The 16,927-nt window shown below is 40.7% G+C and overlaps 1 protein-coding gene and 1 long non-coding RNA gene across 5 annotated transcripts in view; one reads left to right on the forward strand and one right to left on the reverse strand.

The window, feature by feature from the left end:
• The window catches only part of LOC129705700 (MOB kinase activator 2-like), a 140,309-nt gene that overhangs the window by 69,931 nt on the left and 53,451 nt on the right, over positions 1 to 16,927 (forward strand). The window contains exon 1 of one of the 3 annotated variants that reach the window (XM_055649410.1): positions 8,963 to 9,565. The exons of 1 other annotated variant lie outside the window; for it this stretch is intronic. In XM_055649410.1, coding sequence (XP_055505385.1) covers positions 9,528 to 9,565 — 38 coding nt within the window. In that variant the 5' untranslated portion in view covers positions 8,963 to 9,527. Of the gene's footprint in view, positions 1 to 8,962; positions 9,566 to 9,799; positions 9,985 to 16,927 lie in introns of those variants that run through there. One more of the 3 variants, XM_055649409.1, reaches the window with a different exon arrangement.
• On the reverse strand, positions 1,529 to 9,915 carry LOC129705701 (uncharacterized). Of its 2 annotated transcripts, XR_008724945.1 has the most exons (3): positions 9,783 to 9,915; positions 6,630 to 6,688; positions 1,529 to 4,228 (listed from the first exon to the last, which is right to left on the reverse strand). It is a non-coding gene; the product is annotated as an uncharacterized LOC129705701 (long non-coding RNA). The 2 variants fall into 2 exon arrangements; XR_008724944.1 differs by lacking the exon at positions 6,630 to 6,688 and having other exon boundaries at positions 9,783 to 9,911.

The following is a 16,927-nucleotide window of genomic DNA, read 5'->3' on the forward strand; positions in this document are numbered from 1 at the left end:
CAACAATGTATCCATACTCTGCGTGGAAAGACCACCTTTGTGAATTGGTAACCATTGAACCAGAGCAAACCGTGTGGCCGCAATGCTTAGATGTGGGGCATGGGGTTGCTTCCTGACCAATATATAGAGAGTGAGGGTTGCTGATGGGGGCTGGCAGCAACATCCCCATGTTTTGACAGACTTTGATTCAATGGTCTCTTTCATCACTACCAACAGGCAGAGAACCTAAAATCCAGACCATCTGTCAATACATAGAGTAAGAGGCAGCAGCCCCACTTTCTTTCTGCCGGTCAAAATGCGGACCTGACCACCACATCTCCACAACGTTTGCTCTGGCCATCCCAATATGAGAAGTCGCAGGCAACATCGCCACAGCATGCTGGGGTGATTCTTCGCTGCAGGAACTTTAGTGGGGCCTGTCATTTTTGCCGGGTTCCCACCATGGCAGCGCATAACTATTGGGAGGGCAAGGTCCTGTCAAGTTTCCAGTGCCGAAAAAGGCAGGCATTTGTGGCAAGTTTCGTCATTTACGCAACTCTATATGCATAAAGCTATCATGACTTCTCTTAGAACCGATTCTATTACATACTTTACAAAGATTTCAATGGATATTTTTAAGGTGGAGATTGATAGATTCTTCATTGGTATGGGTCAGGGGTTATTGGGAGAAAGCAGGGGAATGGGATTGAGAGGAAAAGATAGATCTGCCATGATTGAAAGGTGGAGTAGACTTCATGGGCCAAATGGCCTAATTCTGCTCTTATAACTTATGAATTCCTGGGAACACCTCCTGAGCACCAAATTATGTACCAGTATACATTAGTTGATGCATGCTAACATTTTAACTTTTGATGTCTAGCAGAGCTGTGAGTGCATGTAAACCTAATTGATTGAAGTAGTATATTTGTATTCAAAATGGTTAAGAACCATGAACATATTGCAATCCCATAAATTATTATCTTTTGGGCAAATGTTGAAGCTGCATTTTTAAGAGAGAAGACGTCATGCTTCTTTCTGAAGAAGGGTCTCGAACTGAAACGTCACTTGTTCCTTTTCTCCAGAGATGCTGTCTGACCCACTGAGTTACTCCAGCTTTTTGTGCCAATCTTCATGCTTTATAAAGATTGCAGTCCAGTAAATTTTACTATACTAGTAATTGTTTGCCTTGTCTCATTTAATACCACTCCTGTTAGTCTCTTTACAACCTCAGGAACTTAACGTGTCAGATGTAGAAGCCAAAAACATTTTGTAGCATGGCCATGTATGTGAATTAAACTGATGGGCGTCTGCTGTAAATAACATTTACTCCATTTAGAGCTCTTTTAGTGAGGGATCAAGTTACTTTTTCAACTTATGGGTCAAAATTATGTTTGCCTGTTCTAACAGTATGGGAAAAAATGAGTTCATTGGCCATGATGTATTTTGGGTTATCACAAGCATGTTGCTTAAGTTTCATCTTAATTACTTTCCCTCAATGAAACAATTTTCAACGCGAGCTCAGAGGCAGTCCTGATATATTTTTAAAAAAAAGTGATTTTTAGACTCCCATTGAAAGTAAGCCTAAATCTGCTTCACATTATCTATAATGATTCAAAGTAATTATGCATCTACCAACTGATGCATGCAACTGATAAGATTTAGGTCTAAACTAGTTAAAACTAGAATAATGAGTATAAACAATAACTTCACATTTACCATTAAATCTTTCTGTGAATTCAGTTACTGTATTTTTCCTTGGATATATTTGAAACCTGATTCACAATATTTAATACCCACTATGTGATCTTAACTGATTTTAGAATTTGAAGCAATGAAATGAATGATCTGCTCAATTTCCTGCCTTCTTTTGAAAATGTCATAAATCAGCTAAAATAGTAACTACTTGGAGATACGGTTTTAAAATTAATATTCTTATAAGACATCACCAATCTTCTGAAAGCTCTGGAAAGACCAAAAATTATTGGATTCAGTTGATAGTCATATTCCCACAATGTACTTTATCGGTGTATGAGCAGATAGCCATGACATTAACTTTTGGTGGGAAAATAAAGATACGTCTCAATCAGAACTAAAACCAGATGTAGCCATCAGGTGAGCAGGGTTTTGAAAGTAAGGGATAATAGTGTTGCAACTTTAATTCAGTTTTTAATTAGCTGCTGTGGTATATGCACTGAAGGGTGTAAGTATAGAGTTAAAAGACTTGGAGGGAGTTTCAAAATTGCTCTTCAAGTTTGCTCTTCTACATCGTTATTAGACTCTTGAATGGATCTCTCGGGCTAAGGATGAATTTCAATCTTCCAACCTACCTTGTCGCAGCATTTGTATTTTATTATCTGCACTTTCTCTGCAGCTGTAACACTATATGTGCCAAACTAATCATTACGTCTGCCCGTCTTGCTCAAGTTAAGTTTTTTTTTTTTTTTAAATATACAAATACAGTAAGAAACAAATACAAGGTAAATCTTGGTTTCCATAGTATTAGAGGGACAGATTCAAACACCATGTAAAACTTAAATTATACATAAACTATATATAAATCACACAAATTATATAAGACAGTGAAAAGGAAAAGACTCCAACAAACAATACATTAAATTAGTGCAAAAACACAATTACAAAACATGTCCCTGGTAGTGCAAATGATGGTCTGCAATGTTCCATCACTAAGGTAAGATTAGGGTTATGCAGGTCAGTTCAAACATATGATGTTATTAGGAAAGTAGCTATTCCTGAACCTGGTGATATGGTCCTCAGGCTTCTGTAACTCCTTTTTGATGATATGTTAGGGCAGGTTTGAGATCGATAAGGAAATGGGCTGATGCTCTTGAAGAACATATGTCTTCAGGGCTTGTTGGGATCTCTCCTCGGTTATTGAGGGAGGCAAGAAAGGAGATTGTGAAGGCCTTGACAAGGATCTTTCTTTCTTCTCTAGTCATTAGCAAGATCCCAGTGGACTGGAGAGAGGCCAATGTTGTTCCTTTGTTTAAGAAAGGAAGTAGAGTAGAATCCAGGAACTATAGGTCGGGAGACTCACATCAGTGGTAGGGAACTGCAGGAGAAAATTCTTCAAGTTAGGATTTACTCCCATTTGAAGGTGAAAGGGCTAATTAGGGATAGCATGTGTGGCTTTATACGCAGTAGGTCATGTCTCACTAACAAGTTTTTTGAAAAGGTGACAAGAAATTAAATATTTTTAATAGTTTTTTTTCTAATTTATTCATGTTTTAAGAACTGTCCAAGTTCCATTGGGTGACATTTATGCACACTTGATATGGTGCCATTGTGTTCTTGGAGATGTGGGAGAATAAAATGGCATTATAGGAATGGGGTTAATGGGTGCTTCATGTTCTGCATGGACTCTGTGTGAACAAACTGTTCGATTCTTATGTCTGTTTCAAGCAGAAGATGTATATGCAATAATATTTATAGTATCCCATGCTAGTAAGGAACATTAGAATTCAGACCAATGGAAAATTAAGTTTCCATGATGTAAATTTGCCAAGTTAAGTCTTTGTCTAATTTCTGAAAATATAGTCAAGATTTACAATTTGTCTGCACATGCCAAGAAATTGAGTCAACGATTTGACATTTGTGCTTTCTTTGTAAATGTGCATTGATATAGTTGAGCTTAATGTCAATGTTTTGTCAGCCACCTCATTTAATATCAAATTCTTTTTGTGATCAATACCTGTACAGCCTTCATCTCTCTCTCGCTTCTTAAGGATCCCAGCACTAAATTTGTATATTTTGACAGACTCATTGGCTACAGGAACCTGATTCTATTTCAGCTAGGTCATGAAGAACTGATTTAGTGTTTCACATAAAGCAAATGGTGTTGTAACCCACACAAAAAGCAATCAAAATTAGCGAAAACAAAAATCTAGAAACAAGGAGACAAAAATCCATTCAACAAATATTTAGCCAAGTCCTCAGGAGAAATGTCTGGAAGTGAAATGATCTGAAGTGAAATGCCCTTAAGTGAAACTGCAAAAAATGGCTGAAAAATAAATATATAAAATATAAAGTACTGGAGGAACTCAGCAGCGCAGGCAGCATCTGTGAAAGGAATGGGCCGATGAAGTTTCGGGTTGGGGCCTTCTTCAAACTGTTAGGAGATTTATTTCTCGTCTTCTTCCCTTATCTGACGACCTTCTGTCCTCTTTTCACCTCTTGCCTTGGACACTTAGTCCACACTTCTGCCGATCAAGGATCTCTAGCCTGTATCCACCTATCAGTTACATGACAGTGGTTAATAACTTGCATTGCTTCTCGATTGAAAGGAGAGAAAATCAAATGAAAACACTTTGAACTCTTTTTTGAAAGCAAAAGCATATAGACTCACCTGTTTTTAGCAATGCAAAATAACTTTCCTTAATAAATTGCATATTTTGCTCAAATAAGAAGTCTATGAAACAACTTTATGGTATAATATGAAGAAATTGCAACGGTTCCTATTTTGCAGAATTGTACATGCAAAGTATGATTGGTGTATTTAGAGCCACTAGAGACTGAGGCTGCTGGAAAATACTTCTGTTTCATGAAAGTAGACATTTGAAATGAGTGACTTTTTTAAAAAGGGGCAAATATGTGCACTTAAATTGCTGATCTATGAATGCCAAATAGCATGGAGATTCAAAGATTTGTGGTTTCAAAGAAATACCTTTCCTAGACTTTGAAACAAACATCTGCCACACTTTCTCAGTCTTCTTACTGCGTTTACTCTATTTGAGTACTAAAACTGGATATTCCTGAGAATAGATATTGTAAGAAACCATTATTGCACAAATGATGTGTGACTACTCTGCTTTTACTATGTATGACATTCATATAATGATATTGGAAGCCGTGTGCACATATATTATTTCACCGTTTACTTTCCGTAAGAGTTGTGCCCAGATAAAGAATTACCATGAGTAATGCTGCTAATTTTGTCCAGCAGCTTTTTTAAACTGTGCTCCTGCTGGGTGGAACTGTCTGGCACATAAATTTCATCTTTCAACATCACATTCAGACTTTTAATTTAGCAGAGTTTCCAAATGCTGATAACAGATGATGTCTCTCCAAATGGGATTTAGTCACTAATTCAAACAAGCTTTATACAAAGGGAAACTTGTTATATTGAACTACTGTTAACATAACCTTTATTCAGAAGTAATGTAAAGAAGCTCCGTAGACAGAGGAACTCTGCCTAAAAATCATTAATTGTTCTACTAGTTTAATAAAATTCAAAACTTGATGTGATAGAACAGAGAAAGGTTGAACATAGGCTCTTTGGCTCATAATGTCTGTGCCAAACACAAATCCATGGTAAATATCTGACTGCACATGATCCATCTCCTTCTATTCCCCACATATCCATTTGCCTATCTGAAAGCCTCTTAAATGCTACTGTCGTACCTATCTACACCAACAACCTGGCTGCATGTTCCTTTTTTACTATGAGTAAAATAAAAACTTGACATCTGGACCAACAGGACACCGGCCCCCAGGCCAACCGCCTCTCTGCCTCTCCCGCCAGGCCAACCGACAACTTGGGCCGACAACACCAGCGGCCCCCAGAACCCACAACCAGCACCAACTCCAGAGGTATCCGCTCCCCGATGGGCCGCTACGGCGACATGCCAGTTCGCCCATGGTCTCAGCCGCTAACCCAAGTACAAGCTGCACCTTGCACACCACCGGCTTCTACCCCTATGGCACCCGCTGCCACTTCACCCACAACCCCGAGGAGGAACGAGGGCCCCGGCCTCACCTGTGCCACACGAGCCCAGCCTGGGCTCGGCCTCCTCCAGCTCGGTGCTCGACTGGGTAGCGCTGCGGGTGGCCTTCAGCCCAGACTTGGAGTTAGAGCTGGCCCGGATTCAAGGCTTGGGGCTGGGCAAGGGAGGGGGTGGAGGTTGCTGCTGCCGCCAGCACCACCATCACCAAACGTTCCTGGAGCTCCAGCGGGCGCCCATCCGCAGACTCTCTCCGACCAGGAAAACTCCAGCAGCAGTGGCTCCGAGTCGTCTGACTTCGAGAAGGGCTGGCGGCTGCCCATCTTCAGCAGGATATCGGTGTCGGAGTGAGGGGAGGGGGGTGGAGGTGGAGGGCTGCCGGGGCGAACCCGGCACCACAGGCAGAGCTGAGTTGGAGCCAGCGGCTGCAAGTCCGGGGCCGCCCCACCTGCCCAGAGCCACCCTGAACACCTCTGGACAGGGACGGGACACCGGGGAGGGGACGGGGACAGCCCAACAGCAACTCAACAGCACCAGTGATGGAGAGCCAACCACAACTGCGGACGAAACGCAAGCCTGCACACAATGCAGCACCACCGTTGCCAAGACTGTTTTATCGCTAGTGACCTATGACCTGGGCATGTGCAGTCGGAATACCAAACTTGCTTATTAATTCACTTCTTGATTCCCTTTACACATACACAAGGTTCTAGGCCTAAATCAGTTGGAATGCTCTCCATTTTCTTGGATGCATGTAACTCCAGTAGCATTCAAAGCTTTGATCCACATAGAATGAAGCATTATGTTTAAGAGACAATTGCATCCATTCCTGGTGAATTGTAGCTGCAGTGTGTCAAACCTTCAAGATGCATCATTGCATCTAAGCATGCTCATTTCCTGCTGTTCACTTACCGCCACATCAGATCAACGGTGGATGCGATCTCGCTTGCCCTCCACTCCGCTCTGGACCACTTGGACAACAAAAACTCATATGTCAGGCTGTTATTCATCGATTACAGCTCGGCATTTAACACAATCATCCCCTCCAAGCTGGTTACCAAACTCGCAGAACTGGGTCTCTGCGCATCCCTCTGCAATTGGATCCTTGACTTCCTCATTCACAGACCACAGTCTGTTCGTATTGGTGGAAATGTGTCAGCCTCGATAACAATCAGCACGGTAGCACCTCAAGGCTGCGTGCTCAGCCCCCTGCTGTACTCGCTCTATACTCATGACTGCTTAGCCAGTCACAGTGCGAACTCCATCATCAAGTTCGACACCACTGTTGTGGGGCGTATCACGGATGGGGATGAGTCAGAGTATAGAAGAGAGATCGAGCAACTGTCCATATGGTGCCAGCGCAATAACCTGGCCTTCAACACCAGCAAAACCAAGGAACTGATTGTGGACTTTGGAAGGAGTAGGAGGGGGACCCACAGCCCCATTTATATCAACGGGTCGATGGTTGAAAGGGTCAAGAGCTTCAAATTCCTGGGCGTGCACATCTCTGAAGATCTTTCCTGGTCCGAGAACACTAATGCAATTATCAAGAAAGCTCATCAGCACCTCTACTTCCTGAGAAGAATACGGAGAGTCGGTTTGTCAAGGAAGACTCTCTCTAACTTCTACAAGTGCACAGTAGAGAGCATGCTGACCGGTTGCATCGTGGCTTGGTTCGGCAATTTGAGCGCCCTGGAGAGGAAAAGACTACAAAAAGTAGTAAACGCTGCCCAGTCCATCATCGGCTCTGACCTTCCTTCCATCGAGGGGATTTATCGCAGTCGCTGCCTCAAAAAGGCTGACGGTATCATCAAAGACCCACACCATCCTGGCCACACACTCATCTCCCTGCTACCTTCAGGTAGAAGGTACAGGAGCCTGAAGACTGCAACAACCAGGTTCAGGAATAGCTACTTCCCCACAGCCATCAGGCTATTAAACCTGGCTCGGACAAAACTCTGATTATTAATAACCCATTTTCTGTTATTGCACTTTATCAGTTTATTTATTCATGTGTGTATATATTTATATTATGGTATATGGACACACTTATCTGTTTTGTAGTACTATGCCTACTATGTTCTGTGTGCTGAAGCAAAGCAAGAATTTCATTGTCCTATACATTTCCAAGAGAATGCTGGACTAGACTATTTCCAATTTATGGCTTGCTTGCCATATGTTGTCCCAAGTACTTGAAACTTTTGCAGCCAAGTTTGGATTGATTTGGAATACACGATTGTTCTAGCACTGCTTTGTAAAATTGATTTTGCTTCAAAGAAACATGTGAAAAATATTTTATCTCGAGGAAGAATTGTAATTAACAGATCTCTTAAGAAAATTGAATATATATTTTCTGAAGAATACCTGAGGAAATTTACCATGGCGTTTTACGTAGGAATCTTAGTATTTTCTTTCCTTGAATTTAGTTAAACTTCATTTTTGTGATGCATCAAGTGACAAGTTAGCCAATGGACGAAATTCTCTTTAAGGCACAGAGGATAAATTGACAAGCAGACAAACTAGGATAACCAACACCTGGCACTGCTTATGCAAACATGGTGTCAGGGAGTCGTTCCTCCCTCCCCCCCTTTTTGTCTGGGTAGTTTTTCTAGAATGTAAAGGAGCAACGTAATGTTGGTTAAACCAAGTTACAAAATGAATTTCAAAATTTGAAATGAATTTGTTTTTATTACTTTAACGAAATAAATTACACTTTGCTTCACTGGATCTGCAGTACACAGTACCATTACACCTCAACTGCTTTAAGTATTTAATGAAAGCCTCAGTAGGACAGTTAAATGATTTAATAATACAAAGCTATATTTAAGAACCACTGGCTCCAAACACTATCGGTTTATTTTATACTACATAATTTGACCGTTAAAGGAAGGAATGAAATTTGAGATGACCATGTGGGAGTTTATATAAGCCCTGGGGAGTTGGGCCTTTGTATTTCATATGGGAAGGACTCAATATTTTGCCTGGTTTAAGACAAAATAGCTATTTTAGAATTTAAAATTATCTTTCTACGACAGTTTTTTGAAATCCCTTTAAGAATATACGAACGTGTCGATTTCTTTTATTTGCATGTTTTTATTCCCGCAACTCTCGTGTTTAAGATTCTCATTTGGACCAAACGAAAATAAACCGGGAACCAAGTGGGCAGCACTTGTTGGAAAATTCTGTGGGCAGGAAGCAAAACGGAGTTGTCTAATCAGAGACACTGCATCAATGATTTATACAAAGTAGTCTGCCCAGAGGGAGAGAGCAAAATACGTTCCTGTGTCTCGCTGCTTGCAACTGTCGGGTGTTCCTTCGACCATCACAAAACCGTGTTGTTTTTTTTAAAGGAACGCTGTCGTAAAACAAAATGCTCGTTTTGCTTGGAAGGAAAGCTCACGATTCATCTGTTTGATTTCCCCGGGAATGAGGTGAAGTGGTTAGCTCTCTTAGTTTATGGCCAGGAAAAGAGGACCGATGGCAACGAGGAGCAGTTAGCTTTAAGCAGATGTAATAGTTTAAGTGAACGGCAGTGACAAGCTATCAACGCAATTAGGCTGGCAGGCTTCACTTTTGATTTCCGTGACTTATTGGTGTTTATTAAAAGAAATCGTGGCCAGTTACATCCGAGGCATTTCTGGATTGGATCTGCTGTTTGCCTCGAGTAATTGATTCCCACTAGTGTTTAATTAACGCAGTCGAGCCAACTCATTTTCACTGCTTTAATAAGGAGCTTGCAAAATAACTTCGACAGCGAAATAATTTGTGAAAATCAGTCTGGATTTCCTCATAAGACTCCTGTCAGCGAACATGAGGCTGAAGAGGAATGGATCGTACACATTGCACAGGTACAGTTAATGTTCGTCGCCTTTGTGTTTGTGTCTTTTTAAAAGTAAACAGTGAGTTAGAACCGGGAAGACAAAAAAAACCGTTGTCGAGTAGCGATTTGCATTTTGTTCCTATCGTCCATGGATCCTTTGCAACACGCAGATATTGCGTGTTTGAACTCTACGCCCAGTCCCCTTCACGCCTGGGTTAAAGATTAATCGGTTTCGGAAAGTTTACCTTTCGTGTATGTGTGTGAGAAATGTTTCTGTCTTTTCCTTCCCCGCTGCATTCACCGGGGGTTGTACGATCCTCTGGGCAGAGCAGTCGAGGAGGAAGTTAGTACAGATCTTGTGAGCAGCATGTGAAGACCAACAGGAGGTACACAGACCGGCAGCTTCTCCATGGACATCCTCTTCTGCTTCGATTGCGTCTTGTTTAGGTACTATCTGACGCGACGTCTTGTGTGCGTTCCCCCTCCCCCCTCTTTTATGGTTTAGATTTTTAATTTATGTGACATGGTGCGCTTACCCTGCATTATGGTGACAACTGGTTTATGTTTAGTAGCGGTCCTTCACATACATTACGCCATTCTAAAGGCACCAGGTTCGCATTTGTTGCCTCTGGCTGTTTTGTTTTCTCATTAAATGTCATTGAAAATATTGAAAGTCGTCTCTATGTAGGGTGTAGGCTACTCACTTTGAAATTTTACTTAAGATATAATGTAAGTTTATCAAGTTAGTTTACATCATAACATCTTTATGTACATTTCTACCACTTGCATCCTGAATCACATTATTCTGATTGATCAGCTTAATTAAGGTGTTTTAGAATAATGGAAACTGAGAATTGCTTGCCAAGTACAATATTTTACAGTACTTCATTTGTAGGGTGAAAATAGGTTTATATGGATTGATATTGTTCAAGCTGAATTAAGAGCCAGTATATTGGGTAATTGGTGAATGTGATACAGCGTTGCAACCAATGCACAGTTCAGAGGAAATAAATAAAAAAGAAAATGTTTTATAAGAAATAATGCAAGTTAGAAAAGTGTAATTAAGAAAATGTTAACTGGTTATTCTACCATGTTTGATTATTTTTGGAATACATTGAGGCATATCCAGTAAATTTCCCATGTTTGTATTCTTTCCTCCACTTCAACATTTAATATGGATTAGTGCTGCTATATTACTAACTTTGCTAATTTTTGATTCTATAAAATCAGTTGATAAATTTCTAGAATCCACTTTTGTATCTATATAATAGTTGGGATATGTCATCATAAGTCATACAGCAAGGAAACGGGTCCAACTTGCCAATGCTTATCAATCTGCCCATTTACCCTCATCCCATCTCCCTTTCTTCACTGGATGAATTGTTTGGAACACATTATTTGTTTGCTGGTACAAGTGGTACAGTTAGGGTTAAATGCTGTTGAACTGCTTTTTGAAAAGAAAGAGGCTGTAGACCTGATTTCCCCTTGCAACTAACATCCGGGGCCAGATTGAATCCCTTTATATGGAAATGGTGGGTTCTCAGTTGTCACTTGTTTATTTGGCAAAAAGCCAGGAGGGTAGGGGAGTAAAGCAGACACGTCTTTCTTTGAATAGCTTGTTTTCACCCAGAATATCTTTGAAATGTATTTAGTTTAAAAATAAACTGATCAGTTGTTTACTATTGGCAGAAAGATCCCAACCCAAAAACTTGTCTGTCCCCAGATGCTGCTTGAGCAGTTGAGTTTATCCAGCACTTTGTGTTTTGACCATTGTACAGAATACTGTTCAGACTTAATTATTTTGTTCTTTGTTTTATGTCTACAATGCAACATTTAATTTCTTAGTTGCATTGAATTAATATACCTTATTGATTGAAACTCAAATACCAGTAGCAAAAAATGCATTATCATTGTTTAATATAACCAAAAAGTTTTCTGCAAATTTCAAATTGTGTTCCAAGATGTTAGGATGATGTTACTTTGCATGAAGCATGATGCTACATCTATAATCACATTTTTTGTGATCTTAGGAGATCATGCTTTTGGCTATTGTGGTGTTTTAAACGTTTAATCAGTATTGCTGTGTAGTCGCAGTGCTTCATTTGAATTGATACAGAATTAGATTTAAAAATAATACCAGAATAAGTGGGACCCATTGGGTCCCAGCTTCACACAGGAGGGCTGGTCCCCCAACGCAATATTCCACCTCTCCACCAATTCCAATATACACACTCACTCGCGCGCGCGCACACACACATACACGCATCCTCTACCTCACACACACACGCGCACACACATGCGCGCGCACACTCACACACATACTCACATACACACACTCACTCACACACATACACTCTCGCACACTCACACTCACACACCATATATATGACAGTAAACTTTCTTGAATCTACTCACACGGCTGAACGCAGCCTCTCCACTGTGGGGCTTCTGCAGTCAGCTACACTTCGCATTCAGAACGACCTCTGCACTCACCGGAAATTATGCAATCAGCGCGACCTGTTCACTAAGCGGAAGTCGCGAAATGAGCGGGACTTTTGGAGTAAACACAATCAGACCTAATAAAGCATTTATTCCTTCCAAACACAGTCGGACATAATAAAGCATTTATTCCTTCCAAACACAGTCGGACCTAATAATGCATTGCAGTTTCAAGCACAGGCAGGGCATCAGGCCAAACAACACATGGCATTGTCATTTCATTTCCAATTAAGCATTGCACTTTCAAGCACAGGAAGGGCAGCAGGCCAAACAACTCATGGCATTGTCATTAAGGGCTAACAAATAATTTATTGCAAGTACATTGCAGACTCACAGTTCAGTTGATTCGTAGCTTAGAATGACAGTCGTGGCCTCTCCCTCGCGATCTTGCAAAGTGACTGTCTCGCGTCCAGGCATCCGGGGTTTTTATAGTTCTGCCCCCCCCCCGCCCACCCACCTTACCTTCGTTGCGGTGATTGACAGGCGAGAGGACCAATCAGTTGATCTTAAGGTTTTTTATTAACACTCATAACTCTTTTATTTTTCATCAATGGGAAAAGTCCTCGGGGCTGGCTCAGCGGAGGAGGACTGAGTAAGATGGCCAAAAATCACAGCGATACAGGGCAGCGTTTTTTTTCTAAAATCAATATACAGTGCAGAAAGGAAGTGGTCAAGATGAGACTTTTAATTATATAAGATGTGTCATGAACTTGGAAAATTATGTTGTGAGAGGAGAACTTTTTGCACTTCAATTAATAATGCTGGACAATACTGCTTATGAACAGAAACGTCTAGTTACTGAGTAAATAAATACTTATCTGAGGAATACAGACCACAAATTTCTGAATGCAGCTATTTTGCAGTTGTCAGTTCTTGCAGAATAGAGTTAAGATCATTTACTTTACTGTAAAATGGTTGATTGCCATTCAGTACATTGATCTGCTTACTAATGATTATTGTTTTGGAAAATGTATGCTGGAGAACTGATCAATGATTATCTTGCATTTTTAAAGATGTGCATTCTTGGTGAATAATGGTTGAAGGGTTGGGCTGGGATCGCTGCTAAAAAATTGCCGCTCTCTAAAGAACTTACCTAAAAAATTGCCGCTCTCTAAAGAACTGTGCTAGCCGTCTTTAACTTCCAGTCATCGCGGGTGTGAATTTCAGACAGCGCTCCCCCACTTTCCCTGGCCCCCGCCTTTGTGATATGTGTATGTGTGTGCACGTGTGCAGACGGTCGATCCAGCTTGCGGTTTCATCGCTGACGGTCGATCCAGCTCGAGGTTTTTCAGGCGAGTGCCCTCGAGCTTGAAGGTCAAAGGCAGTCACTGAAAAGTCGGGTTAGTGGGACAGGCCCTTAATCAATCCGAAGAAATGTCCCGATCTGAAATTTCACATTAATTCTCCAGAGATGCTGTTTGACAGACAGAGTGACTCCAGCACTTTGCCCTAGATGTCCAGGCAGAAACAACTTGTTTCCACTGCTCAACCAATCACTCTTTCACACCCCCCCTTCCTAGCGATGCTACCATGTATTTCATTCACTTTATTCTTCCTCATTCGATTATTCTGTTATTGTACTTTGCACAACTTCAGATTACACTACAATCTTCCACCATTCTGCTGTTTTGGGCTCACTGTATTTATTGTTGAACTTATTATTATCATTATTGTCTGCTTTGATCTGTCATTTTCACACCTTGCCCTTCCATATCTCGAGTTTCCATCTCCTCTGACTCTCGGTCTGAAGAAGGGTCTTGACCCTTTTGTGTTTATCTTCGGTGTAAACCAGCAACTGCAGTTCCTTCCTACACTTATTATTGTAGATATACTGTTTATTAGCTTCATTTGCACAAAGGATTTCATCGCACTGTGGTGTATGTGACAATAAACTAATCTGAAAATGTAATACATTAAGTTTAGCAGAGCATTCTTTCATTTAAATATGACCATGTTTGATCTGAATTATCAGTTATGATTTAGGTCACTGGACAGAGACACGTTTACATTTTAATTATTCCATGTACTTGAAATCTGTCCATCCATGTGATGTACTGAGGCTTCTTTTGATTGACTTCAAACAGGGCTGATAATGAAAGAGAATAGTTCCTTGGACTTCTACGTATATATCATCAAAGGAAATGCCTCCTAACAATGTTGGACTCACTTTTGCCTCGACCTTTTATTTACATGCTGTCTGGTATTGATAACATCTCCAGACACTAGGTCAAATTTCATTTTAGTGATAGTGGCATCCAATTCTCCTTCTCCAGCAATTGTCTCAATTTCACATCCATCTCTATGCTATCAGGTTGCGAACAACAAATTGTCAGCCGGGCATTCTTTTAAAGCTTTTTTTTTTAAAGCACGTTAGCATTTTTATGTATTTACTGATTATGTAAAATTCATTTCACATTGTAACAGATCTTCATTTTAAATCTTTAGTGGTTTCTGTAATTTCAAGACAACTCTTGTTTCAAGGTCCTTTCCATGTTCTGGGACAAATTTTTGTTTTGAACAAACCATTTTACAAGATTTTAATTTTATATTGTTCTCTTGTCTTTGTTCTTAAATTGGATAGGTTCAGTTGTCAAAGCACTTGACTCTTCCCTTCCCATCTTGAAGGGATTTAAACATCCTCCAATTTAGTCTACTGCATTTCGGTTTATGGTCTCCTCAACATTGGAGATGTAGGTCCACCAGGTTGGACAGGAACTCCCGGTTCCTAACCATTCTCTCCTCTTCCCATTTCCACACTGATCTTCCTGTCCTTGGGCTCCTCCATTGCCAGAGTGAGGCCACATGCAAACTGGAGGAACAGCACCTCGTATTCCGCTTTGGTAGCTTACTACCTGATGGTATGAACATTTAATTCAACAATTTTAGGTAACCTTCAATTAACCCCTCCCCGTTGGATTGCAACCTTGTCATGGTCGGGAGCTTGTGTGTCCCAGTGACCCCTAGAGCTATGCCAGTGGGAGATTCGTCTCCTGTTAGGGTCTCCCATGCTGGACAGGTCGAAGGGTAGAGGCGAGATGAAGAGCGATCCACTGGTCCTCCAGGTTGGAGGTTGTGCACAGGCCTAACAACCCTGTCTCATAAAGCAAACGTGTTATGGAAACAGCAACTGATGGAATCAGCAAGGAGTGGAGGACCTTCATTGCTGCCCTACATGCCAGCACTCCAGCACTTTGTGTCCTTTTGTGCATTGACCAGCATCTGCAGGTCTTTGTTTATACAGAATCAAACACAGATTGGGTGACAGCAAACCGCTTTAGTGTGCTGAGGTTTACCCAAACTTCCTATTGCCAGCTATTTTAATTTTCTATCCCACTCCCACTTTAACCTGGTTTCGGTGCGAAACGTTGCCTATTTCCTTCAATCCATAGATGCTGCTGCAACCGCTGAGTTTCTCCAACATTTTTGTCTACCTTCGATTTTCCAGCATCTGCAGTTCCTTCTTAAACACTTTACCTATTGATTGGTCGATTGCCTCCTGCACTGTTCCAGTGAGGCCTAGTGGAAGTTTGAGGAATAGCACCGCCTCTTCCATTTAGGTACATTTCAATCTTATGGACTCATTATTGAATTCTACATCTTCAGGAAACTCTTTCTTTGTCTGCGATACTGGCACAACTATACTTATTTTTCTCATTTATTTTTCTTTTGAAGTGTAGGAAATGCTCAACCTGACCTGCCAGGCATGTCTTTATGCTCTGCAATTTGGACCTCCTACATTCTTTAGTGTATGTTCTCATTCTTTAACTGCTCCTATCGATTCATTGACCTGATAACTTTGTTTATGTTATCCCATGGTAACCCAAGTTTTCCCCTATTGGAGTCATCCCTCACCCTCCCAGCAGCATTACCAGTGTCTTCCCAGTTCCCAAGAAGGGTTTTGAATTGAAACGTTAAAGGGGCTGTCCCACTGTATGAGTTAATTCAAGTGCTCTCCCGAGTTAAAAAAAAAAAATTAAACTCGTGGTAAGCACGTAGAATGTACGTAACTCGTGAAGCCTCATGAAGATTTATCAACATGTTGAAAAATGTCCACGAGAGCCTCGAGTACCTACGAGCGGCTATTACAGTAATTCTCCAGTTCAAATCAGGGGAAACTCGGGAGAACTCTTGAATTAGCTCGTACAGTGGGACAGCCCCTTAACTCTGCTTTCCTTCCCACAGAAGCAGCCTGAAATACTGAGTGGTTACAGAATATTCTGTTTTTATTTTAGAATCCAGCATTTGCATTTTTTTATAATTACGTTCAATGTAATACAAAAGCAGTAAAAATATGATTTATCTTCATGAAATAAAAAAAGCTGATTCACTTTTGGAAGTCTGCCTTCCCCTGGAACTTTGTGGTTCTATGGAAAGTGTGGTTGTCTACATCAGTTTTACAAGATCCAGCATGAGCAATGTAGGCAATGTAAACTTGGCTATCAAATCTAAGGACATTGTATTTTGTCTGTTTCACAGAAGAAGACACGTTGAATGAGGAGGCTTAAAAACCATTGTTTAAAAATTAGCTGATCTGCTTTTGAAGACAAACATTTTGTTCCTTTATTGTATATGGTATTTGTTTTTTCTGAAATTCTATTGGAGGCATGATATGAGAATTCATTGAAATACCATATTACAATTTCTGAATGCTGAATTCACAGCACAATGCTATCTTTAAGTATCAGAATGTTCCTCTATCTAGACTATAGTGGAAAGAAATCCTGGCAGAGCAAAATACAGTGCTGTTCATTTCATCTTTGACAATAATGGAAGTCTCCTGTATTTGAATGAAACTTGATTCACATTGCCAGCTATGAACTTCTTTTGTCTACCGGCTAAAAAGGAAACTAGTCGATCTTATTTAAAAATGTTGGTGCTTGGAAACTGTACT

This window comes from Leucoraja erinacea, chromosome 18, assembly GCF_028641065.1.
Source record: "Leucoraja erinacea ecotype New England chromosome 18, Leri_hhj_1, whole genome shotgun sequence".
NCBI lineage: Eukaryota > Metazoa > Chordata > Chondrichthyes > Rajiformes > Rajidae > Leucoraja > Leucoraja erinaceus.